The sequence below is a fragment of the Pelobates fuscus genome, chromosome 7, assembly GCF_036172605.1.
Source record: "Pelobates fuscus isolate aPelFus1 chromosome 7, aPelFus1.pri, whole genome shotgun sequence".
In the NCBI taxonomy this organism is placed as follows: domain Eukaryota; kingdom Metazoa; phylum Chordata; class Amphibia; order Anura; family Pelobatidae; genus Pelobates; species Pelobates fuscus.
This window is the reverse complement of record NC_086323.1, coordinates 128,400,212-128,424,661: the sequence shown is the minus strand read 5'-3', so window position 1 is coordinate 128,424,661 and position 24,450 is coordinate 128,400,212. Positions and strand designations below refer to the sequence as shown.

General features: G+C 39.6%; 2 protein-coding genes across 4 annotated transcripts; one reads left to right on the top strand and one right to left on the bottom strand.

Annotated features, from left to right (window-relative positions):
• Positions 1–1,744: 1,744 nt before the first annotated feature.
• NPRL2 (NPR2 like, GATOR1 complex subunit) lies at positions 1,745–17,139 on the bottom strand. 3 transcript variants are annotated; one of them, XM_063427476.1, is made up of 12 exons: positions 16,991–17,139; positions 15,906–15,994; positions 13,787–13,878; positions 12,481–12,649; positions 11,467–11,575; positions 11,250–11,386; positions 11,061–11,158; positions 10,842–10,878; positions 9,768–9,861; positions 9,566–9,683; positions 8,727–8,869; positions 1,745–2,052 (listed from the first exon to the last, which is right to left on the bottom strand). In XM_063427476.1, exons 1-12 carry the CDS (start codon positions 16,992–16,994, stop codon positions 1,985–1,987), a joined length of 1,158 nt encoding a protein of 385 aa, XP_063283546.1. In that variant the 5' UTR covers positions 16,995–17,139; the 3' UTR covers positions 1,745–1,984. The 3 variants fall into 3 exon arrangements, with proteins under 3 accessions (XP_063283546.1, XP_063283547.1, XP_063283548.1); XM_063427477.1 differs by having other exon boundaries at positions 15,906–15,982; XM_063427478.1 differs by having other exon boundaries at positions 15,906–15,982; positions 17,090–17,128.
• Positions 17,140–17,306: 167 nt separating this feature from the next.
• On the top strand, positions 17,307–22,673 carry LOC134568806 (transmembrane reductase CYB561D2). The gene is made up of 4 exons (XM_063427475.1): positions 17,307–17,362; positions 20,488–20,620; positions 21,229–21,266; positions 21,969–22,673. The coding sequence occupies exons 2-4, from the start codon at positions 20,494–20,496 to the stop codon at positions 22,464–22,466; spliced, it is 663 nt and encodes a 220-aa protein (XP_063283545.1). The 5' UTR covers positions 17,307–17,362; positions 20,488–20,493; the 3' UTR covers positions 22,467–22,673.
• The last annotated feature ends 1,777 nt before the right edge of the window (positions 22,674–24,450 follow it).

Here is a 24,450-nt window from a genome sequence, read left to right as displayed (position 1 = left end):
TCTCCAATGCCTTTCTACGCTAAGCATTGGAATGGACATGATAGCGATACACGTCAGCATGATACTGATGGAAGAGGTTGTTGTTGCACCTTAGGAGTGGTGGAGACAAAGTAGTAAACTTTATTCGAATATGACCTTTTAGCAGCAAAAGTACGGACTAAAATAAAATAAATAGATGTATTGTCCGTGTAAATTGACCTTTAATTACACATAGGCTCCTTCAGGGCCTACCAAGCTATTAATAGAGCAGGAGATAAGAAATTCTAACTGAAATAGAATTTGCAATAAAGTGTAAACAATAAACGACCCTTTAACCCCTTAGTGACCAGACCGTTTTTCAATTTTCTTACCGTTAAGGACCAAGGCTCTTTTTACATTTCTGCTGTGTTTGTGTTTAGCTGTAATTGTCCTCTTACTCATTTACTGTACCCACACATATTATATACAGTTTTTCTCGCCACTAAAGGGTCTTTCTAAAGATACCATTATTTTCATCATATCATAATTTTCTATAATAATTTTTATAAAATATGTTTAAAAAGTTAAAAAATAAATAAACACACTTTTTCTAACTTTGACCACCAAAATCTGTTACGCATCTACAATCGCCAAAAAAACACCCATGCTAAATAGTTTCTAAATGTTGTCCTGATGAAAGTTATAGGTCTATAAGTACAAGTAGCACTTGTACAATAGTCAGCAGTGCACAGAAAATGAGCCACATCTGTTAACCCCTTAATGACAACTTCTGGAATAAAAGGGAATCATGACGGAATATATCCGTCGTCTGTCCTTAAGGGGTTAACCCAAAAAAAAAAAAAAAAAAAGCAGTGGCTTTAGATAACCAGATATGCAATTGAAATTACAGAACACAGCCATTATAGCTCGACTTTGCTGGTTTGACTTACTGATATTGACTAAAATGAACTTCTCTCTCCCGTCCAAACCAGTTTTCACTCTATACTTAACTTACCCAGCGCTCTGCCCCCCCCCCCCCCCTCCCCCATTTGTTTATGTTGTTCCACAATCTCACTCCCCCTTATGCAGCATTTTCTTCTCTAGGTCATTGATTCAATCTATATTTCCATTTGGATGCCCAATGTTATAGTTTAATTGCTAGAATGTTCATTTGATTTGTACCATATTCATACCTGGACTTCCAATGGTTATTAAATCGGCAGATGTCAATACCTTTGCAACTACTATTTTCAGAGAAAATGCAATGTTTACATTACAGCCTGGTGATCCCTCCACTGGCCACTCCTCATATGGTTACTAGAGGTGATTCCTGGGGCAGTTCTGCAGTGTGCAGCACTGACATTCAGTGTCTCCACTCTCTGCATAGAGACACTGAACTTTCCTCATAGAGATGCATTGATTCAATGTGAGCTGAGATTATCCAAAGATATATTGTTGTGGCGTTTTTACTAAACAGAATTGCAGTGATTTAAAACCAGAATTGCAAAGTTTAGCTCAAAAGTGCCAATATGGAAAAAGTATATGTACAACTACAGCTATAGTCATATTTTAGCAATCTAGTTCCTGAGCAGAAGTAGCAGGGAAAGTAAAAAAAAAAAATAGGATATAACTATACTGATGAGATGTTGTTCAAGCTAGATCTAATTCCGCTATCCCAAATCTCTAACATGTATTAAAACTGAAATTGTGTTCAGTCTTCCATTACAAAAACATATTACAGCCACACATAGAAAAAGACCGCAAACAGAGACAAATCTTCCACAAATTGTCAATTTTAACTAAGATTTATTCTGCATGATTTTTCCTGATACATGCAGACGCTTGAGAGGTGAGGTACATTTCAGTTAAAATTTTCAGTGAATCAGAGATTCTCATGGCAAGTCAGTTGTACACCATCCTTTTAGTGTCAGTATTACATGATCACACCATATGCAGTCATACATAAAGGCTTCAGTTATGACCTCATGTATCAATGGTACATTTGGGCTCCAGAATTGTCCAAATTCTACTTCAAACACACAATGATGTTAGGATCGCTGTCCAATCTTTCATCAAGCTCCTGATAGCTCATCCCTGTGAATGTAAACACACAACTCAAATTATTACTCACCCACTGTTCGTGCCTTTACTCATAATGGGTGAAGAGATAAAATGAGACTAAATAGTCACTCCTGACCCCTAAATCACTTTAGCCTACTGAAAAGCTTTATGGTTGAACAGCATGCCTAATTTTTCATCTTACAAAAAGTGCAGATTTCAACAGAATTAACACTTTTATAAATGAACCTGGTTACATCCCCTTGCTTTCAAGCAGACAACGGGTCCTGTTACTTGTTTGTGTGGCTAGCTTAGTAGGGCTAAACTCAAGAGGCAGGCAATTGAGGAGAGTCTGCAAAGGCAAAATGGTCACCCTCAGCTCCCTCCCACCCATTAGAAGTGAGGGGACGTCCTATTGTTCCCACTCCAACCCCCCACCCATTAGCAGTGGGTGGGGTCCCCATATGAGGAGGAGGGGGGGGATCTGTTGTCCCCGGCCCCACCTATTATCGCAGGTTGGGGGCCAATTGTAAAAATACCCCCACCCTCCCCAAGTGACTAAGGGTCCCCAAAGTCTTAGTTACCACTGACAAACAAATACTCTACTGACCCCCTCACCCGAATAATAGTGATGGGGCAGGGGGCAATAACCTAAGTACAAACACAAAATAAAGCATTGCGCTTACAGCAGCATAGGCTTAGTATCTAACAGCTCAATTTCATAGTAAAAACAAAGAGACATTTACCTGCGCTCTTGCCCAAATCTCTATGTACATTTAAACAAAATGGAGGCTCTTTAGTTTTATTCCAGTGGCCTTTTGAATATAAGCTCACGTGCCACGTCAAGGCAAGCCCCAAAAGGAGAGTCCTACACTAGCCATAAGATTTGCTGATATCAGCCAAGAATCTCCAATAAGAAAGGAAGGGGTATTTTATAAACCCTTTCACATTTAACCCTTTATAGGGCTTCTACACACACACACACTATAAACTTTGCTGGTATCAGAGAAAGGTATCTCTAGTGAGACATGAAGTGGTGTTTTATAAACCCCTATATACTTATTAACCCTAAATAGGGCTATAAAACACATACAAATCACCTTGCAGGTATCAGCTAAAAGGCAAATTTCTCTGTTGAGACAGGAAGGGGTGCTGCTTTTTTCTACCATCCTCTTTTTTTCAGACCCAAAGAATGCCAAATAAAAATCCATAAAGTTGTATCAAACTATTAAAATAAAAGACCCTATTGTATGTATGTATATATATATATATATATATATATATATATATATATATATATATATATATATATATATATATATATATATATATATAAATATAATATTCCATCTTCACTCTGCGTAGGCTCCGTGCAGACTGAGCTTTTCAGGGCTGGGAAAGGCATAAAACCTTCCCACGCAGTGTGAGTTGACTCAGAGCGCTCTGAGAGTGCTCGGTCAGGTAAATCTTGAGATTTGCAATTTTGTCTTTGTTTCATTCAATGTAATATCTATTCTTTAATTTGTCTTTCAGACAAATAACTGAAATTCAGACAAAGCCAATGCCCAAGTCTACAGTGGGCGTGTGCAGGAATTTCACAGAGCGAACTAGTGCGCGTAGATGAAGACCCTGCGGTAACAATAAGATGGCAGCGCCTAGGACATAGATCTAGAGAAGAAATGAAGCAGTAAAAAAAAAAAAAAAGTGAAATGTGGGACCTGCAAGCATTTGGGGATAACAATGGGGGACAATAAAATGAAGAGGAGTCTGGAGAGGGATTTAAAAAAAATAAAAATAATAATTAATAAAAATATACAAATGTGGCTAAGACAGTGCCACTTTAACACCAATATATTCTAACTAGGACGAAAAAAAATATTTTTTTGGGGGGAGGGAGACGAATACAATTTGGCTTTCACTTTATTGTATTTTAGCATAGTGTTCTCCAACCCAGTCCTCATGGACCACCAACAGTCCAGGTTTTGTCAGTATCTCCATTGGAATAAAACAGGGAAATACATATATTCTTGGACTGTTGGTGGTCCATGAGGACCGGATTGAGGAGCACTAGTCAATAAATCTCATAGTAACACTGCCAGATAACAAATAATGTTAGTGGAAAATGGGAAGAAACACGTGATCTGGCCAATTTTAATGAAAAGTCAGAGTCGCTACAGTTGGAGTTATTATGTTTATAAAGCACATTTTTTATTGTTTCCCCACAGAGAGCAAATGTATCTAGAAAAAGAGATTTCTATCTACAATCTGCATTGATTAATGAAAAAATGAGCTGTGAAGTAGAGAGAGCATCAGTAAAGAGCTTTTTGTAATTATAAGGAATATGATAAGAAAATTTGATAAATACGTTTTCCTGAAAACCTAGAATTTATTATCAAGGAAAATCTGTTCCATAAATAACCGTAAGACAGTTAATAGCTTTTTGTTATGAGATGTAATATATCTATATGTAGATAAATGGGTAGTCTAGGAAAAAAAAAATCTTAAGGAATCTGACCTGACCTAGACATACCCTTATGTGGCAGATTACAACAGGGACAAGACAGCAGACTATAAATAATAATAAAGTTCTCTGTAATATTATACATATTAAATTACATTCTAAATGATTGATATTTCAACGGGCAAATCACATTTCTGTCCCCACACAGTATGGTTGGTGACATTTGTGCAATTATTTCTCATAATGAAGGCGTAATACAGCACTGATCACATCTGTGCAGAGACAGGACTTTATCCTGATTAACGTGTTATGTTAAAACTGAAAGGTTGATCTCAGTGGCGTACTAAGGGGAGGGGGTGTTTGTGTTTGGTAGATAACTCCCTTATTTTGTGTCCTTAAATATGGCAATCCCACATAAGGATAGTAAATAGGGGATCTGCTAAACAAAGATCAAAGTTAAGAGGTGTCAGCCAGCCCAGAACAAGAAATCTGGGTGGCTAATGTGAATTATATGCAAATTTGTTGACTGATGCCAATGTGCATTGCATGCTGGCATCAGGCAGCCAATCGCAGCACAATACCCCATCCCTTAGTGAAAAGTTTTAGCACCCCCCAGTTTTGACTGTGGTATCTTTTGTGCTCCCCCTATATATTGTTCCTAGAGTCACCACTGTGTCTGCATGTATGTCTGTGTATGACTGTGTGTCTATGTATCTGCATTTGTGTCAGTGTGTGAATGTGTGCATACATCTCAGAATCTCACCAACACTACACACAAATACACCCCTGCATTTCAATGTCAACACTACATACAAACCCTACCATTATAAATGACCACACCACTGCATTCAAACACCACACTACATAAAAATGCATGTCTGCATTCAAACGCCAACACTACATACAAACACACCCCTACATTCACTCACACATACTCCATACAAAAACATGCAAACATTGAGGAGGGGGGAATGTGTTTTTTTTTTTTTACATCTTAAAGTTGGGGAGGTGCCAAAAATAGGACCCACCCCGGGTGCCAAATGCTCCAGGTACACCCCTGGTTGACCCAACACTAAAAGTTAAAGGAACACTTTAATGTTAGACGCAAATATGACGTTTAAAAACCCTTTTATTCAGTTACCTGATTCCAGTGCCGCTGTTCCTCTTTTTTAGGTCGTGCTCCTCCAACATCAGCTGAGCTCACGTTAGGTCTTCCCCACAGGAAATAATTGAATTAATGCTTTCCTATGGGGATCTGCTTGAAGCTGGACGTCCTCATTCAGTGACAGCCACTAGAGGCAGTTTAAACACTGCAGTGAAATACATTGCAGGGCTAAGGGGAACAGGGGCACTGCACCCAGACCACTTCAATGAGATGAAGTGGTCTAGGTGCCTATAGTGTTCTTTTAAAGGGATTCTCCAGTGCCAGGAAAATAAACCGGTTTCCCTGGCACTAGAGAATCCTGGAGTGCCCCCCTCCCATGTCACTGAAGGGGTTTAAACCCCTTTCAGCTACTTGCCTGAATTCAGCACCGATGTCCCCACGTTCCTCCCTCGCCCCTGCTTTCCTATGGTCCTCATGCAGAGAGTAAGGATGTCCAGTGTCAGATAAAGGACCAAAAGTTTTATTCTGGAAGCCCTCTAGTGGCTGTCTGGTAGACAGTCACAGAGGGCAGACTTAGAGTGGCTTCAATTAGCTGAAGTGGTCTGGGTGCCTAGAGTGTCCCTCTAAGTAATATTTGAATAAGTTGTAGAAGTGTTGTCTTTCCAGTTTCATGTACAGTTTCAGTGAGGTATAGGTTAACTGTATAACATTATACAGAGATTTTTGGCTTGGTTTTTTTAGTTTTTTAATTTAATGGGAGTTTTTCATCCCCGAACATTAAACTCTTAGCATTATCCAATTATAATCCAAATTAAACAGGTTTCACTATCCAATTATAATTAAACCGGTTTTACTTTTTTTTTTCAAACATGCTTTATTTTTTTAACCCAGTACTGAAATCTGACTGCACAACGAAAGCCTCTAAACTCTCATTAGGCCATGCAAAAAATATAAACCACCCAGGAGATTGTTTCCATGTAAATTACGGATTTACCTTAGAGCCCTTCCTTAAGCAGAATGTTAGGGACGATGTCATTCAGCATCACACTTTTTTTTTTTAATTCAACTTTTTATAATCCTTTCAAAAAATTATTTTGCACAGGAGAATTTATTTTCCATATACTGTGGACCAATTTTAACAATGCAAGCTTTTGGAATGGTTTTATTTATTTTCTGAAAAGTTCCATATGGCTTAGAGGATAATGTCATTTTTGAAATTCTATTCAAACCTTTTATGAAATGTACACAAAGCAGTTTAAAATGAGCATAGTAATGTTACAGTTCTAATGTGTTGCCATTTGCACAGGCACTTTAGGTGCATACAGTCATGTTAAATCACATTCTACTGGCATGTAGGCATTCAGTATTTAAAAACATATTAAAATTTTTATTGTAATTGCGCAGTGGTACACAGCAGTTTTATTTCTACTGTACTGAAATGAAACCATAACATTTTAAAATAAGGCAAAGTTAAGATATACAAAAAAAAAAAACACCCGTTACATTAACCTGACACTATAGACACCCAAACAACTCCATTTCATTGAAGTGGTCTAGGTGCAATGTCCCTGTCTTCCTTAGTACTAAGACAGCTACTAGAAGGGCTTCCAGGAGTTAACCAGACTCCGGGTCGCCCACTGACGCTGGACATCCTCACACTTTGCGTGAGTACATGCAGCGTCAGTGAAATCCCCATAGGAAAGCACTGATTCAATGCTTTCCTATGGGGAGAACCTAATGTGCTTGCGCACTATTTCCCCACCATCGAATGACATCAGAGGACGCGGAGCACCAACTCAGGACTGAGGGACATAGGCAAATAATAAAAAAATCTCTTCTTTTTTTCTAAATGCTTTATGTACAGGGGGGGGGGGGTGCCGAACTCCAGATGTTGCCGAACTACAACTCCCATGATTCTCAGCCTATATCATTCATAGAATCATGGGAGTTGTAGTTCGGCAACATACCATAGAATTCCTTTAAAGGATCACTATAGTGTCAGGAAAACAAAGCAGTTTTCCTGACACTATAGTGCCCTGAGCGTGCCCCCACCCTCAAGGTCCCCCTCCCGTGGCGCTGAAGGGGTTAAAACCCCTTCAGCAGCTGACCTCTCCTCCTCCCCGTCCGACATCAGCTCCCTAGTGGAGCGGAATGCGCATGTGCGGCAAGTGCCGCACGCGCATTCAAAGAGTCCATAGGAAAGCATTTCTCAATGCTTTCCTATGGACGCTCTGCGCGATGGATGCGAAATTCGCATCCAGCGTCGCAGATGCGCCTCTAGCGGCTGTCAGGAAGACAGCCACTAGAAGCTGGATTAACCCTGCTGTGTAAACATAGCAGTTTCTTTGAAACTGCTATGTTTGCATCTAAAGGGTAAAACCTGAGGGACCTGGCACCCAGACCACTTCATTGAGCTGAAATGGTCTGGGTGACTATAGTGTCCCTTTAATGTTTACCATGGAAGTAAATGACCAAACCAACACAGATTATCCACTTGACATACACAACCCACCAACATCTCTTACCTGGGGTCCGCTGGGTGCTGCTCCCTTCCTCCACTACTACAGAGAGCGCTGCAAGGGCTCTCTCTGAGTTGGGCCCAGCTGTGAAGTGCATAAATCATTGGCTGAAAGCAATCATCTGCCACTCTCAGCCAATGAGCTAGCACTGCAGGACTTCGCTCAGAGTAAGAAGTCAAATCATTCTAAAATTGTTTGACTATATAAGAGAGGAGGCAAGGGCACCATGCACCATAACCACTGCATCACAATACAGACAAAGCATTTTGGTAGATTCTTGGTCTATCAAGTTCTTGATAAATGTCTGTGTAAGGAATGAAATACTGATCTGTATAATATGTGTTGTCTATTAAATAGTAACTATAACAGATGTAGAGATTTGAAAAAAAGATTTATACTAAAAGTTCTCATTTTCAAAAATTAAAGAGGTTTGAAATGGATGGAATACATCTTATTAAGGAGTTTTTTGTTACATAGTTTAACAACTACTCAGAATACCTGTCAGTGGTAAGTAAAGATTACTGAAACAGTACTCAAAACACTTGAATGCATAGGACGAATGTATTTGGCACTGCAAATTTAGTTTTCTACAACAAAAATAAACGATATAGAAGTGAATTCTAACCTGTTTTACAGCATATCTCATCATAACTGTGATTTCCAGTGTACAGACGGGCAGGTGGGCTTCTTTCATCACGAAATACCTTAACTGGATATTTCTGCAACCGCCGAATCAGCCGTTTCATCAGACCAAACTGAATAAGCTTCCTGTGTTGGCACAGAAAATAGAATATGTAGATCAGACCAATTACAATCCAAGAAAGCGAAAACGTTCTGGGGTGGCTGACTGAGAAAACAGATCAAAAAGTTGTGTAAGCAGATCAGCCGGGCAAAAAGATTGCTAATCTTTAAGCCATATTGCATTGCATTGCAGTGAAGAAAATAAATATGGTGTTCATAAGACAATCCTCTGATTCGATTGATGAATCTTTGCAGGATCAGGATGGGATATACGGATATACAAATGGTTTAGGTTCTCTCTATAATAACAAGCTAAAAATTAACTTGAGAATTGAGCAGGGTTCCAACGAATGACAAGCTATCCAAGTCCTATTGAGCTATGTTTTGGTTATCGTATGATGTAACAGAATTGTGCGACTCTTAGTAAGTATCTTCCAGGTCACAGACACCTTGAAGGTGGGCAAAGCACGTTCAGTCAATTATATCTTTTATATGACGGCGTGGAATTAACAGTACAGCTGCATGCACAGTTGTCTCACCCCAAAATGATGCATATTATGGCGATTAAAAGACAGAGATAAATAGTTTTTCATCTATCTGTTTGATAGGGATGTAGTTAGCAGAAGGATTGGATGAACTCTTCTTCAGTATGAAGTGAAACCAAGTCATGTTTGGCAGAACAGAGGCATTTTAAGTCACCAGGAATGATAAGCAGCTTCTAACCTTTCGTCCACTCTCTGCAGCAGCTGGGCATGTCGTGCAATGAGGTCTCTCACTGTAGTGCCTGGGCTGAGACCACAATACAACTCGAAGACATCACGCAGACTGGGACGTTTGTGACCTAAACAGAAGAGACTGTATCATGGAGGTTTAAAGGGAAGCAGTTAGCCTGCTATCTCACAAATTTATTGTGTAGAGACTGTACCTGGCTTGGTGATATAAGATATACATTCCTCCTGTAATGTTTTGTCTTGAATCAACTCCTGGACACGAGGGGTGGTACAGTACACATTGGAATACTGCAGTGAACACACAACAAACATACATGGGAGAATTCAGGTTAGCAAAAAATGCATAAGTGAAAAAAAACTAAACTAACCTGAAGTGCAAACATGCTTAAAGGGTTACCCCAATGCTTTGAAGTGGTTTTGGTGGTTGGAATCTGTATGTGAAGCATTTCAGTTTCAAACACTGTACATATAGCGATATTTAAGGTTGCTGCTGTAGGTGTAACACCACCTTCATCAGTGTCATTAGTCAGTTCTGTGCACATGGAGTGTGTGAGCAGCACGCATAGCATGCTGGTGACAGACTACCAGTGGCAGCACTGCAGTGACGAAGGAGGATCAGGTGGCAGGGAAAACGTGACCTCAGTGTGAGATGACAGATCAGTTTTGCCTTTATTTATTATTATTTATGTTTTAGGAAGGGGACCATGCCAGCAATGGTTACTCGAACACTGGATTTTGGTTGGATTACAACTTTAAATGGAATGGTAACGGCACACTCTCTGGTGTGAGGAGCCCTCAAGTGTGCCAAGAAGTGTGACATAAGAGAAAAATAAGAAACCTTAAATGGCAAGATAGGGATTCCTTAGTAGGGCTCTCCAAACACATAAGGAACAACTGAGAGTTAGGCCAGTCAAAGTAATGGGTCAAACATTTAAACAGGTAACTCCACTATATTGAAACCTAACAATTACACACTGCAATTTCCAACCCAGGAAACGATAACATGAAACTTAACTAGACAAATCAATAACTGGCAGAGTTGGTCACTAAAGTGTTAATATTTCAAAGTGAATTTTAAATAAAAATAGTCAAACTGGAAATATAGGATTCTTGAAGAATGTTTCAGCTATCCTGGCCACAATTCACTTTAAATACATGACAATTCACACTTTAGTAATAAAATCACGATAGTAGCGATAGCTGGACTGATATTGTGATTCAGACTTATATATGCACCCAACATATCACAAGCATCCTTAGCTTCCTACCTGAAATATGGAAACCAATGTTACAACACCATAGTACCTGTTAAGAATGAGATAGATTGCAAATTATTACCTACAAGACCCAAGCACACCTTGACCTATACATCCTCAAAGAATACATTTATTGTGTGCCACATTATTGACCCAGCACTTCCATACCACCCTTCTGAAACTGCTGCCTACAAACATACACTCTCCATTCTCAAGTTCCCTATCACTCACATCAAGTTCTGAATTGCAATCCGCACTAGATTTAGCTCCACATCAGCCTCGGCAGAGATCTTCTGAACATGGCGAAACCCATCAATGTATGGGAGGATCTAGAAGAGAAAAGGCAAGTTCAGATTGTCAGGAACAATGCCCCTCCGGGAGCACAATCAGCCAATATTAAGAGAATGTTTTCATAGTTACCTGTTGGGTTGTCAAGTCCCATTGTGCATTGCAGAAATCATCCTTATCTTCAAGGAAGACTGGCACATCATATTCTTGGACTGTAGGTGGGGCCACACGTAAATCAATCACCTTTAAGTGCATGGTGTTACTTTCATCTGCAAGGGAGAATACATTTTTCAGAACCAGGAGAATATGAAAATTCAGTGATGGTCAAACATATGTGGATTAGCGATACCTATAGGAAGAGAACATTCTCCTGTGGTATTAAGACCTTCTAGTAAGATACTCATGATGGGCACCAATCTCTGCTTGCTATCCTCATTGGAGATAAAACCAGATTCCAACTAAAAAAGAAAACGAGAAAAAAAAACAAAAAACACACGGGTACTTGAAACAGAATAGAGAATACATAGGTAGCAAACGTATCCACTAAAAATGTAGTTTTACTTTTGTTTGTTTTGAAAATCATTTTCTTTGTGCATTAATTGCGGTGTGATCAAATCCTATGTAGCTAGAGCTAAAACAACAATGCTTAGGAGTTTGAGGTAGATCTTTCACCTGTTCTGACTCATAAAATATTTTTTAGAAACAATCTAACGCTTGGTTACTATTTTCAAACAGTGCAATACATTTGTGAGATATGAGAGCTGCGTTCCTTCTGCACAGCTCCTCCTTGTGCCTTTTGTTGGAAATGCTACAGATTTATTCAAAGGGCTATATTGAGCACACTTATCTTTCTCTCCATCCTCTTGTTGAAGCTGCAAGGGCAGATCAGTTCACATTAAAAGGGACGTAAAAGATTAATGGGGATGAGGGCGAGTTCATTTTGCAAATCAAGATGTGATGAATACCTCCAGCGAGATGGGAGTAGGAACTGAATGAAATGTATGATAAATTCAAGGCAAGTGCATCTTGCTAAGTATATAAATGCAATTACAGGGATGTGCTATAAAGCACCCACAACAAGAAAGGAACATGTATCAAAACTAGGATTTTTTTTTACTAGATTTCAAAATCTACATTTATATAAATTCATACACAAATTATATTGTGTCCTGAGGAAAGTCCTTGAGCAGAACATACCGGTAGATGATTATGGTTAAATATCTTTTTTTTTTCTCCCAAGAAGCAAATGTGGTTTATTGCAGGTTATGTTTTGTCATAAAATTCAAATTCCAAACAGAATTGAATCATATTTTGTCAAGACATTTTTTTCAAACATGGAAATCCAATCTGCATTAGTAGATACCTCCAATGTGGTGAGGTATCCAGCCAGCTTCTTTACAATTGGCTCCAAAGCGCAGGTTTTTGCCTGAGCACTGCACACAAAACCCAGGTTAAAGAGCAATGCGTTCCTACTGTACTTCTTGTTTTCAATGCAGACAGGGCAGCCAATCAGTTTCTTGTCCATTGCCGTGCTGCAAAACGAGATCAACAAATAAAGCATCAATAGATGGTCCAGGGAGATCAACAAAATGTCTCATATTAAACATCCTTTATCATGATGCCAAGATCTCCCGAGACAAGTCGCAGCTATCTTTAATACTAAGCTTATGTTTTTTAGATCGAGGATACACCGTATGCCCAAAACCATTTCATCTCACTGAATTGGATATAGTACCTGGAGTCCTGTGGCACTCTCCATCCACTCAGAGTCAAACCATTTTCAAGCAGTTTAAAAGTAAATAAGGATCCGTGGCCACCCACAGCCTGGACCTTACTGGAGGTATGGCCAAGACAGAAGTTACACATTTAGCTCTAGTCATATCAATTAATACCAGCAATGGGTCCTTTGACAGGTTGAAGGGGGTTAGGTGACAGAGCCACCTCGTGCGGCTCAGACTAGTGCTTTCTCTTTAGCCAAAGCAGCAAAGAGGTGATGGGGACTCTCATTTAGCATTTAAAAAATGGTTTAACGCTAAATGGACAGTGCCAGGGGAAAAAAGAAATTACACAATATAAATGTATGCCATTTTGTACATTAGTTGTAACTGGCACTTCGGGAGGTGGGGGTATTGACAGCTAATACATTGAACAGGTATTGTGGAATTTTGCATAATTAAAAGAAGTTAGCTATTGGTTGAGATATTTATTTTAAATCTTAGTAGTCCATCATTTTAATTTACACACTATTAGATACATTTGGAATAGCATGCAAATTAGTTTAACCTCTGCAATGCCACATGTGATAATTAAGGTTCAACAATCATTTTGAGATTTTCTTAAATATGGAATCTTCATGTAAAGCTATTCTTGACTGTGTTGGGACTTCTTTCTTGTGTAAATGCAGATATTTGGCAAAATGTGGCAATGGGTGGAACTACTGCAGCTACATACTACCATTGCCCATCAGTTGTGAATGTTGATTGGAACACAGGCATAATCTCATACAGATCTTCCATGAACTCTGTTTTGTGTGTAGAGGTTCTTTTGAATGTCAACTCCCATGGGGACCATTAACTCAAGAGACACCTCCTGCACTAGATGATTACACTACAATTCAACCTGCACCAGTAGTAAAACCAAAAATATAGGTAAAAGTGAAGCATACTTACACAGTGATAAGTTTGTTTTGCAGTTCAGGCTTCGTAATTATATAAACCTGGACAGTGTCAAAGAGCTCCCGGGAAATGTACTCTTCTGGAACCTGGAAATATACATAAATTCAGCATGCTACCAATTAAAAGAAAATGTATATATAAATACATACACACTTACCAGCCACAACATTAAAACCACATGTCCAATATTGTGTAAGTCCCCATCACGCTGCCAAAACAGCTCTCATGCGTCGAGGCATGGACTCAACAAGACCTTTAAATGTGTCTGTGGTATCTGGTACCAAGACATGAACAGAAGATCCTTTATGTCCTGCAAGTTATAAGGCTGGAACCTCCATGGATCGGATTTGTTGTTCCAGCACATCCCACATATGCTAAAATCGGATTGAGGCCAAGGCAACACCTTTAAATCTTTGTCAAGTTCCTTAAACCATTCCTGAACAGGTTTTGCAGGGTGTATTATCCTCCTTAAAGATACCACTGCAATCAGGGAACACCATTGCCATGAAGGGTTGTATGTGACCTGAAACAATTTCTAGGTAGGTGGTACGTATGAAAATAATATCTACATGAATCCCAGGACCCATTGTTTCCCAGCAGAACATTGCGCAGAGCATAACACAACATCTGTGGCCTGCCTTCTTCCCATAGTGCATCCTGCTGCTATCTCTTCCATAAAGATACAACACACCCAGCTATCTAAAACGAAAAGATCTGATCTAATATAAAGCATGATTCATCAGACCAATCAACATTCTTCCATTGATCCATGGTCCAGTTCTGATGTTCATGTCTCCATTCAGGGCTTTTTTGGCAGAAGACTAGGGTTATCACGGGCACTCTAACTGGTCTGTCACATAAACAGCAAATAGTGATGCGCTGTGTGTTCTGATACCTTTCTATCATGGCATTATGTTTTCCAGCAATTTGACCTACAGTAGCTTTTCTGTGTGATCGGACCAGATGGGCTCCCTATATGCATCAATGAGCCTTGGGCATCCATGACCCTGACGCCAGTTCACGGTTTGTCCTTCCTTGCACCACTTTTGGTTGATAGTAACCAGTGCATCCCGGAATCCCGGTAGAAAACTTGCCTTTTTGGAGATGCTCTGGCCCAGTCATCTAGCCATCACTATTTGGCTCTTGTCAATTCACTTGCCCATTTTTAATTTTCCACCCCTTGACAGGTGTCATTGTTACGATATAATCAATGTTATTCACATCATCCGTCAATAGTTTTAATGTTGTGTCTGGTATACATACACAAACACACACTACAAAATCCACCTTCCCCTTAAAACATTGCACTGCGCCAAAGGAAGATCGAGGAATGCTCTGTGAAACAGATCTGTTTATTGATCAGGAATGTACAGTTGGCTCAAATAATGCTGGGCAGGTTTAATGCAAACAAATCACAGTGGCCCAGATAAAGTATTAACTAACTCACAAGGGAAGTATTGTGAATTAACAACAGAAATGAAAATTTTAAACAAACACAAACATCAGTGAATTATCATAAAATAATAGAACAGATTATAAGTCAGATCTCAATACTGTTACAGATTTAAAGTGGCAATGCCACTTTCATGAAGATTGATTGTTTTGAAGAAAAAAAAAAGTTTGTTAACTGCTTCAGAATTAGCACTCAGAAAATATACATAATAAACATAGCAGGGACTACTTATTTCAGGTAGGATCTGATTTTAATCTAAATCATGCAATGGATGGACCTTGCACCTCCATATGCTTCCATCTTTGCGCATGCTATCAATAGATGCCTTTAACAATGTATTGCACATGTGCTACAATAGCTAGGCAAGTTCCATTGTCTAGCAGGATCTCCAATAGAGACCCGCTTTTGCACAAGAGCCTGCGTACCTGATTTCCTGGCAGATGACGTCACCAGGAGCTGTATAGGACAAGGTAGCACCAAAGAAGCACAGCGCTATACAATTATCATTTGGCAACTACCCAGTCTACCATTTAAGTAGACGTGTCACCGTGGAAGATGTCTTTGTACAAAATACCCTACAAGCTACAGTACTTCAAGACTACACCATCATAGAAGGTCATTCTCGTAGCAGCAAGTGGGCCATAAAAAGAGGTTGCTTACCTGGTAGGTTATCTTTGGTCCAAGAGTTGGGTGGAACTCACTGAAGAATATGCATTCAATTCTGCGACTAGACGTCACTGCATGAACATCTTACATTAAAGTTTACAATAAGAACAATGTAATCAGAAATCATTTAACATGCATTTAAATGGGTGCACAACCTTTAAAAAAAAATATATATATATTTTTTTAAATTCTACTTTCATTAATTTATTTTAACACATTTAGAAGAGTTGGCTCACTATCCAAAGCTTATTTTAAACCATCACGTAACATAAGCGCTCATCATTTCTGCAGAAATATTTTTACAGGCTCCCATGAAATTGAATTTGCAAGGCCCTTTCTTTAAGTGATGAACCGGGTTCACACAACTAACATTCTCAAATACTAGAAATTGTGGAACACTGCACAAGTCATATGACAGCAAGGTAGCTGTGTGAGGAGTTGTGTGTCTTATCTGTAAGACCCATAGGAGTTGATGGATGCTGAACCCATCTTTGTGATACACTCCTATTCAATTCACTACAATTTTGCATTTAGAGATTAAATACGTTAATGTATGAGATCATCACACCACCTCAGTCGTCCCAATTTTCCCATAATTGTTATGTTTACGTGCGCTCACTCTCTGTGGATACAGACACACAAACGTTCATCCATTACAGCCGCCTGTCTGTGACTTTTCAAATCTATGTGCAACAAAGTCAACACTTTTCATGTAATGAGCGACAGCATGTATTAGTGATATGTGTCCAGGTACACGTGCTTGAATTTGCAGCCCTAATTTTTATATTTGCAATGGACCATAATTACTACACAGTGGTTATTTAACATGCTACATACAACTGGCAAGGGAACTGCATATTTTAGATTTCAAAAAAAAATGCAGAGCTAAAAAATTCCCTATTTCTTGTATTGTTCTAATTTTAGATATTCTCGCTAAAAGCTGTGCTTTATTTATCAATTCTCTACAATTCCCAGTTTAGTGAATAATCTCCTATGCTTTCTTTTTATTGCCAAGCTCATACACTACATAACACAGTACAAAACTCCACCAATGCCAGACCCAGAACAGGCATACTTACTCATGCTGAAACCCTTTATGGACACGTTTCTTACACACTAAATAATGAAACAGAAGCAGAGGAGCCCCATCAGTATATGCCCCTCTCCATTCCCCTTACTTGCTAGCTTAATTAGCCCTTCACAAACATGGTTGCGTTCCAAGCCTCCATCTGGCTCAACCACGCCCATTTCAGATACTTCCATTCTATTGGTTATGGTGTGGCCTGTTTGAAGACACAGATCAAGAACGCACTGTTCACACCCGGAAATAGCTGGCAGGGGCGGGGCTCATCTGTTGATTGACAGTAGGTATGTCCAATGAACGAGTGGATTTGGTCAGGAGGCGGATTTTGGACGTTTCCTTGGGGTTTTGCGTGACAGCCGCACAGAGTGTAAGTGTATACATGTATATATATTAAAATAGGGTACCATGGGCCTGCTATCAGGGTGACTGCACAGAGACCCTCAGCCAGAAAAGAGCCAAGCCCCAGGTTAGGGGATCATGCACTGTGGTGATGGTACTGTACTGGGTGACAGTGGGACAGAGGGGAGAGCAATGAGACCTGATAGGCTACCATGCAATGCTTTGTGCTGATTAATGGTGATATTGATAATAGTGCCTAGTTACACTGCATGGATATTGAGAATCTGCCTACAGAGAGTTCTGAGAGTTCTACAGCAAAGTTCCGAAAGTGGAGCAATCACCATGGAAACCAGTGGAATTCTGCTGCTGATTCCTCTGCTTTGAGAAGTTTACCCCAGAGATTGCTCTGCAAACAGAACCCATAGTGTGATGAGTTTCATTATAATGAGAATATCGCCTTACAAGTTACAGTGAGTTGTGTTTTGCTGTGCTGTTATTTTTCTTTTTTAATGGAATATTTAGTATAGTGACATTGTCTAAACTCTAAAGAGTGTCTGTGTGTATGTGTTTCTGTGTGAGTGTGTGTCTGTAAGTGTATGTGTGTGTGTTTGTCTGTGAGTGTGTGAGTGTATGTGTTTCTGTGTGAGTGTGTGTCTGTAAGTGTATGTGTGTGTGTTTGTCTGTCAGTGTGTGTGTCTGTAAGTGTATGTGTGAGTGTATGTGTTTGTCTATGAGCAGAGTATTTGAGGAATAGGAGAAAGAAAGAGCAGAGTACTTGTAAAAAGGAGAAAGAAGGAGCAGAGTATTTGTAGAATAGGAGAAAGAAGGAGCAGAGTAGTTGTAAAAAAGGAAAAATAAGGAAAAGGAGAGAATTGTTGTTGGCTAATAATAGTAAGTGGGCTACCTAGCTCAGCCTACCTACTGTGCATTGCTATAAGGAAGGTTAAAAAATAGAAAAAAGGGGGGGGGGGAAGTGAGGAGGGAGAGGAGGGGAGCTGATGCACAGATGAGAAATCATATTATGAGCAAACAGAGAAATCGTCTGAATAAATATCACCAAAAGAGGAGACCTGTGTTTGTTCCTTACGATACTCGAACCAGATATCAAATATTTAATCTTGCAGCATCAGCCTCAAGGATCTCATTAATCACTAGTAAAGGTAATTTCAATTTACTTTGTTTTCTCATGAAACTTTCTAAAGCTAAAAACATTATAAACATGCATAAAGTAGAAATTAAAAGATAAATATACGTACTTTTTTTTTTTTTTTTAAACACCCTCCTTTCTAAAAAATATTCTGCACTTGTGCGAAAACTGGTGGGCGGTAAGGACATTTTTCCATCAAGAAAGATGCATTAGCGGGCAGTAGGTAGAAACAGGTTGACTACCACTGATCTAAACCGTCAAAATTCCAACCACTAATGCAAATGTAGGACAATTCCATTTAGTGATATCTGAAGAGGGGTTCAGTATGCAGGCACCCAGTGGGATCCAGGTATGTGTCAAACTGTCTAACACCAGTTTAACTCTTATCTGGGGGATGGGGCCTGTGAAATGTCCCCTATGTGAATTGCATTGCAAAGGCAGGCAGACCATTCCCTCACCAGGAGGAAGCTATCATCCCATAAACATCTGCTATGCAGAAGTTTATGGGATGAGTAGTTTGACTCCAAGTGCAGTTCCACGTATCACATAGGACAAGTGACACTGCTCTGTAAACTAAACCATATCACAGGTTACACACATGCTATGTTAGGGTCTACGCAGAGCTGCTGTCCAGACATGTACATGCTGTGATTTTGCTTTTCTTCCAAGAGAAGAGAGGGATCAGACCAATATGGGCGTGCAGTGTACAGACACCAAATTTAAAACTTTTTTTATAAAATGGTCTGGCTACTTGACAGGAGGCAGAGATTGAGTTGTATCACTGCAAACAAAGTGATATATCTCAGATATGGCAGCATGTCAAGATGAAACGCTGCACAGACCTTGCACAATAACACTTCAGGAAGTTATAGTACTTAAAGGGACACTATAAGCACCCAGACCACTTCATCTCATTGAAGTGGTCTGGGTACAATGTCCCTGTCCCATTAGTTCTGCAATGTAAAAAACATTGTTACATTTCTGTACCAAGACATCCTCTAGAGGCACTTCCCAGGGTTTACCGGACTCTAGGTCACCTAAATGATGCTGAATGTCCTCACACTCTGCACTGTTTACACTGGGAGGGTGCCAGGCCACTCCCTGCACCATAACCACTACAGCGGTTGTAATGGTTATGGTGCTTGGAGCGTTCTTGTAAACACAGGAAGTTCTATAACAAGGGTCCTAGTTTCCTGTTTGTTTTTTTGTGGTATGTGTTCTGTACTATAACAAAATATTTTTTTTTTAAATCCTTTGAAGCTACATGCAGTCCATGTATGTTTTATTGGCCCTTGACGTACAGAAGTCTTGCTGAATATGTCCTGTTTTCTACATACCAAACAGTGGACTTTTGAGAAAAACTGTAAACCAAAACAGATAATTCTGATTCATCCGAAAATAATTTTAGAATAATAATTCACTGCTGTACCCCATTCGTTTTTTTTCTTCCCAGAACTCTTTAGCACTACTGATTATTTAGTCAAGAATATCTTACAACATTTATTGCTAAATTGTAAGCTTCTGAAGTATTTTGACCAAAGTAGCGCAGTTGGGGATAAGTAGTTTTGAAAGATAATTTCTGTTTAGATATTACATTTTAATTTATCCCATTAACAGTGTAATAAACCAAACCTTGTCATACATACTGTGAAAATACCTATTCCCACATTCATGACAGACTGGGATTGAGAATACATGCGGTTTGAAGGTCCAAAAAGCTACATAATGCATTTAAGCCCAGATAAACTAACATGTAGAGATCACAATTTGTTGGTGAACAAAGTCTAAAATATTATAAGGATATGGAAGTCAAGGGTACAAAACAAATTACGCCTCTATGTTTGTTTGTGTCTTTTAAATGTAGAAAAGGTTTTAAAACAAAAAATAAATTCAGGTTAGTCATGTTTCCCCCTGTGTTGAGGACACCCAAAGTTACATATTTCATCATACTTATATATTGAGCTATTTCAGTGCCATCATTTATTATGTGTTCCTTTCTTCCTCAGATTATCATGACTCAGAGCTCAGACAAAGATACACATATCTATCATGCTTTGCGCACAGTCTCTGGAGCTGCTGCACACTTGGCCACTTTTACATTTACTGTGTACATGATTTGCGTGTCCCAGCCTGGATCAAGTGAGTATAACGATTAAACAGAGGGCATCGGGGTTAATTGCAGAGGAATATACAAGTTACGAGGGAAGAAGTTTATATGATTATATTTAATAACCAGTTTTAACTTACCTGTCACAAATCTCACGTCAGTCGTCTTATTTGTACACCAATCCTGTGCCAATTAATGATGATCTGAATTTGAATGAAATTGATATTGCTGAAGTGAAATGGGAACTTTGGAATGGGCCCAGATATTTTGCAATCTGTTGAAAAACAGGATTTTCTTCTATGAGCACAATTCTCTAAGATCAGATGTTGCCCAGAAAACTGAGTGACAATTCCATTTTAGTTTAAATTCACAATATTTCGAGACTAAAGGACCAAAAAAAAAAAGTATTTCTTTGAATTAAACCAGTACATTTTGCTCTCTCTCTTCATTCTATAACCAAAGGTTGGGGGTGTTTAAAACACATAAAAAAACATAAAGTCTAAACAGTTGCTGAGAGTTCAATCCGTGTTAATGTACATAAACCCTTTTAGCTGTAATATAAATACAAATTTGCATTTATTTTATAGTTTCTGTAAATATTAATATTAATTGCTTGTTGTTGTTTTTTCTTATTTCCTAGCTCTTTTTTCATGGCATCCATTTCTCATGACCCTCGCAGTGAGTACAGTGCAAAAGATTGAAGCTGTTTTGTATGCTTTAAATATTGATGTATGCAGGATTACCATTCCCTTGCCATCCACTGTTTAGTTACAATCCCTTCTGATTGGGACTGATAGGACTTGTAGTCCGTAAATTACTGGCTGGTCAGATGACATCTGTCAGTTAATAAATGTAATTTCATGCAATGAGTTATATAGATAACTTAGTCAACAGGCAGGTTTTGGGAAGGAGGAGCATGAGATAGGTGTCCCTGCGTGGCTCATTAATAGATCATTTGTGGCTGCACTGTACACAAAGCCGTGCATTCTACACAGATCTAATGCAGCAGATCTCCGTTGGTGGCATGATCAACTGCAAAAACAGGTCCTCGTGCACCGTTCTCAACATCAGTAATCTTAACAACTTTTGTACACACAAAATACACATTGGTGCTCAGCACACGGAATGCTCCAAATTGCCATGATACTTCCATTCATGCATTTAACAGAACGTCTAGTAGTGAGATGGAACAATGTCACGCTGGGCATCAACTCTAGTTATGGGTATACAAGCCACAGTACTTTTAGATATATTGGAAAACCTTTATGAGGGTGAGTCTCAGTGACTAATAGATCATAGCATCATTTAAAAACATGACCCATAATCGGTAGGTTTTGCAAGTGTTTGAGTCATAATTTAGTAAAATATTTGTCTTCACAGTTTTCCTTCCTCATGACGGAGGCTATCCTGGTTTTTTCTCCCGACTCCTCTCTATTACGATCCTTTTCTCGGAAAGCTAAAGGAAGAGCCCATTGGACTCTACAACTGTTAGCTGTGTTGTGTGCACTGCTGGGTCTGGGGATCATTTATGCCAACAAAGTTCTGCTCGCAAAGCCTCACTTTTCCACTTGGCACGGACTTTTTGGGGCTCTGACGTTGCTGTGGTCCGTGCTTCAGAGCTTCGGTGGAGTGTCTTTGCTTTACCCTAAGCTGGTGCAACGTTGGACTTTAGCCACTCGCAAACTGTATCATGCCACTGCTGGACTTCTGGGCTACCTGCTTGGTTGTTCCAGCCTTTTTCTGGGAATGTTTTCAATCTGGTTCACTACCACTGTCACTGGCTTGTCCTGGTACGTTTGTGCCTTGTGTCCCATTCTTACTGGTTTGGTAGTTATGAACCAGGTGAGCAATGCGTACCTGTATCGTAAGAGGAGCTAGTCTTAAGTGATAAACGCAATGTTTATGGACTGTCCCTCTGTCCTGGAGATTATACATGACTTATTTTCCTAAATTGGCTCTACCTTCCATGTTGAATCAAAATTATGGGTCCCATTAAGAGGTTTATTTTACATCATGCTGACTTTGGTTTTACAATATTCTTCCATGTGGAGTTAAAATAAAAATATTTTTATATTTAAATTGGAATTGTATGATTGCTGTATTTCTTTCTTTACTGTGGTTTCTTTGAACGCATGTTGCTGGTCGGCTCTTCATTTAAGCCCTTAGTGACTGAGATTAATTTTAGAGAATGTGCTTTCACGACATTGGGCTCTTAAGTACTTTTGCCGTGTGCTAGTTCCACTGTATGTCCCTGCTTTCCAATTATGTGCACCAATACATATTATATATTTAATTGTTTATTTTATTTATTTAAAAAAACACAGATGGGGCTTTCTTCTGATACCCTGTATACAGTATATGCATAGCATAATACTACATATTAATTAAGAAGAAAAAAATAATCATGGTTTTTCAGCAAAGTTAGTGCAAGTAAATAAAAAAAAAATACAAAAAAAAAACCTATCAAAATAGAATCCCTGATTAGTCCTGATTGTACAGTTGTACAATATTTCTAGGATTTTAATACTGCTGTTTTTAAGAGATGACTGTAGCGGAGCTGCAATCCTGAGATCGAACATCTCCGCTGGAAAAAGCTGTTCAGTGATTATAGCCCATTCCCCCAGTAACTGGACAACACACAGTTCTGGGAGTCAACTGAGGTTTATTGTGCCACACATGGCTTTTTATGCACAGACCCCCAGCATGGAATACAGTACAAACTCCTCCCCAGCGTCTCTCAGTCTGGGAGATAATTGAGTAATTGGAAGGCCAACTCCATTATCTCTCAGGCACAGGAAGTAAAACAAAATATTAGAAATTGCCCCAAAAACTTTAGAAAATATTACAGGAACCCCATAAGTCTTATATCCCCGAATAGCCCATGTCTGAGCTCCCAACATATCAAAAAAGCGCTCAGATCTGTTCGGTGAAACAGAATCGCCTTTCGGGATTCCTGTATGAACACAGACGAACGCTCCCCCTGGCTCTTAGGTAGCGAATGCTCCCCCCAGTAGGTAGTTCCTATCTCCCGAACGTGGTTTGTGCAGCTGGTCGGGAAAGTGTACGGACAGCAGTACTCTCTCTGCCGGGTGTTCGTGAGAGTGTGTAGCCGCAATGAGTTCTACATGCTCGACGACCAAGTACTGCTGCCTGTGTTCGGGGGACAAAATGGCCGCACAGGAAAAGCACTCAAGTTAATCCTTAAATGGCGGTTAACAGCCAGGGGTGGTCGGTGTTCTGAAACAATAAAGAGGGGGCCCACACAAGATCTGTTCGGGAAAACTAAAAATAGGTTCGGGCAACCTCAGGGAATGATACCAGGTCCGTCACAACGTCAAAATTTACATTTGTCAGACTACAGGGGCAGGGACTACATTAAGATAGCTATTCAGGGTCTGCATGGGGCTAAGGTGCAGACCTGAAACTTTCTGAGCTCTCCTCAGCACTGGACACACTGAAACGGTGAGGGAGATCTCTGATCTCCCCCACAAGCGCATGGTGACACAGAGCTCCAGCTCCCACGGTGAGCCTTATGCAGACCCTGAATAGCTCTCTCAGCTCTGGCATTCAGAGTGTCCATAGGTTACCATGGGAATGCTCTGATACTATCAGTACTAGAGCTTACAAGAGGAAAGATCCTGGTAATCAGTGGAGGTGCAGACCTTTAGCACTGAAAATGACCTTGGACCACAATGTATCAGCAATCCCCCCTCTCTGGCAAATGTATGCAAGAGGGAGTGGGAAATAAAATGTATTTACTATTTTATTAATAAAAATCACAAACCTGCTCCCCCATATCTTCATGTAGGTAAATTAAAGACATATCCCCCCCCCCCCCCCGACCCGCACAAAAAACGTCCCT